This window comes from Chiloscyllium plagiosum, chromosome 8 (assembly GCF_004010195.1).
Source record: "Chiloscyllium plagiosum isolate BGI_BamShark_2017 chromosome 8, ASM401019v2, whole genome shotgun sequence".
Taxonomy (NCBI): domain Eukaryota; kingdom Metazoa; phylum Chordata; class Chondrichthyes; order Orectolobiformes; family Hemiscylliidae; genus Chiloscyllium; species Chiloscyllium plagiosum.
The window spans coordinates 68,506,587-68,509,275 of NC_057717.1; the positions used below are offsets into that span (position 1 = coordinate 68,506,587).

The window sequence follows — 2,689 nt, forward strand, 5'->3', positions numbered from 1 at the left end:
AAAAACTCAATCAAGTTTGTGAGACATGATTTCCCACGCACAAAACCATGTTGACTATCCCGAATCAGTCCTTGCTTTTCCAAATATATGTACTTCCTGTCCCTCAGGATTCCCTCCAACAGCTTGCCCACCACCGAGGTCAGGCTCACCGGTCTATAATTCCCTGGTTTGTCTTTACCGCCCTTAAACAGTGGTACCACGTTTGCCAACCTCCAGTCTTCTGGCACCTCACCTGTGACTATCGATGATACAAATATCTCAGCAAGAGGCCCAGCAATCACTTCTCTAGCTTCCCACAGAGTTCTCGGGTACACCTGATCAGGTCCTGGGGATTTATCCACCTTTAACTGTTTCGAGACATCCAGCACTTCCTCCTCTGTAATCTGGACATTTTGTAAGATGTCACCATCTATTTCCCTACAATCCATATCTTCCATATCCATTTCCACAGTAAACACTGATGCAAAATATTAATTTAGTATCTTCCCCATTTTCTGCGGCTTCACACAAAGGCTGCCTTGCTGATCTTTGAGGGGCCCTATTCTCTCCCTAGTTACCCTTTTGTCCTTAATATATTTGTAAAAACCCTTTGGATTCTCCTTAATCCTATTTGCCAAAGCACTATTTGCCAGAGTACTTGGTAATGTTCGAGGGACCTGGGTTCAAATTTCTACATGGTGACTGGTGAAACTTGAATTGAATAATAATCTGAAACAATTTAATGATGACATTGTTGATTGTCAGGAAAATAACCTATCTGGTTCAGTAATGCTTTTTTGAGACAGGAATCTGCCTGGTCTGTCCTAAAAGTGATTCCAGACCCACAGCAACGTGGTTGACTCTCAACTGCCCTCTGGGCAAGTAGGGATGGGCAATAACTGTGGTCCTCCAGTGATGTCCACATCCTGTTAATGAATACAAAAAACACATAAGCCCCTACAAGTTCCCCTCCAAGCCACTCACCATTATGATATGGAAATATCTCGCCATTCCTCTGCGTCAAAATCCTGGAATTCCCTCCCTAACAGTATTGTGGGTCTCCCTGTTTTCTATCCTGGCAGATCTCAGGCAGTTTGGCACTACTCAGACATTCAAAGTATAGTTTTGCAGTGTGGAGCTAGAGGGGGATTCTTACTCACACTTTCACCTTTTTTTTGTCTCTGCAGCTGTAATTGTAACTCACAGATGCCCCCTCCAGTCAAAGTGGCACTGGCTGGGGACCAGAGCTTCCTCAGCACCATCCTGAGGTTCTTTGTCGAGCAATTAGCAAGCAAAACTCCAGACTGGCTGAATTATATTCGCTTCCTGATTGTACCGCTAGGTAAGGGGTCCATAGCTGGATATCACTTGTGCCAGCATCTGTGTCTGTCTACAATACATCTGTTTCACATAGGACCAAAACCATTCAACCATTCACCAACAGATTCAATCCACGTCATTCCATGTTTATTTCATTTTACTTTGCACTTCTGACTTGCCCCATCACCTGCTGAAAGTGTTGAGTTCTTTCTGGGACATGTTGCCCTGGCACAAGCCATCCTGATGTATTTGCCGACATGAGTCAGTCAGTGAGATATTGGGCCATGGAGGGCATCACTGCCAAGCTCAATCTGACATCTACTGATACAGTGGCCATACCACACCCATCCTGTGGTAACTATAGACCCATTAGCTTAATGTGTGTTATTGAGAAAATGTTACAATATATTAGAAAGGATGTGATAGCAGAGCATTTAGAAATGCACAATATGGTCAAGCAGAGTCAGCATGGTGACATGAAGGGGAAATGATGCTTGATAATTTTACTACTGTTCAGTGACAAAGCAACAAGCAGGGTAGAAAAAGGGGAACCAGTATCTGCAACATATTTAGATTTCTAAAAGGCTTTCAATAGGCTACTTAGTAAAATAAAATCTCCTGATGTTGAGGGTGGTGTATAAGCATGGATAGAGGATTACCTAACTAATAGATGATAGAGAGTTGGGATTTTCAGGATGGCAACTTGTAACTAGCAGAGAGCCACAGGAGTCAGTGCTGGGCCATAATAATTTACAATATACATGAAACACTTGAATTAAGAAGGTGAATGTAGATTTGAGGGACTGTCTGATGAGGAGAGGTTGAGTCGGTTGGGCCTGTACTCACTGGAGTTTAGAAGAATGAGGGACGACCTTATTGAAAGAGGGGGCTTGACAGGGGAGATGTGAAGAGATTGTTGCCTCTTGTGGGTGAGTCTAGGAAGACGGAGATGAGGAGAAAATTCTCCTCTCAAGGATCGTGAATTTGTGGAATTCTTTACCACAGGGGGCAGTCGAGACTGGGTTGTTACGTATATTCAAAGCTGAGAGAGACAAATTTTTAACCAGGAAGGGAATCAAGGGTTGCGGGGAATAAGCTGGAAAGTGGAGTTGAGGATTAGTGATCAATCATAAAAGTTAGAAGCAGGAATAGGCCATTTGGCCCCTTGATTCAGCTTTATCATTGGATATGATTATGGCTGATCATCAAGTTCAATCCCTAATCCCACTCTCCCCCTTGATCCCTTCAGCCATAAAGGCTATATCATTCTCCTTCTTGAAAACATAATGTTTTGTCCTCAATCGCTTTTAATGGTAGTGAATTTCACAGGCTCACCACTCTCTGGGTGAAGACATTTCTCCTCATCTCAGTCTGAAAAGGTTGATTCCTC

At 43.3% G+C, this 2,689-nt stretch overlaps 1 protein-coding gene across 1 annotated transcript in view; it reads left to right on the forward strand.

Moving 5' to 3' along the window:
* LOC122552344 (phosphofurin acidic cluster sorting protein 2-like) overlaps window positions 1-2,689 on the forward strand; it is a 130,702-nt gene that overhangs the window by 43,499 nt on the left and 84,514 nt on the right. The window contains exon 7 of the mRNA XM_043695097.1: window positions 1,167-1,321. Within this exon, the coding sequence (XP_043551032.1) occupies window positions 1,167-1,321 (155 nt within the window). The remainder of the gene's footprint in view (window positions 1-1,166; window positions 1,322-2,689) is intronic.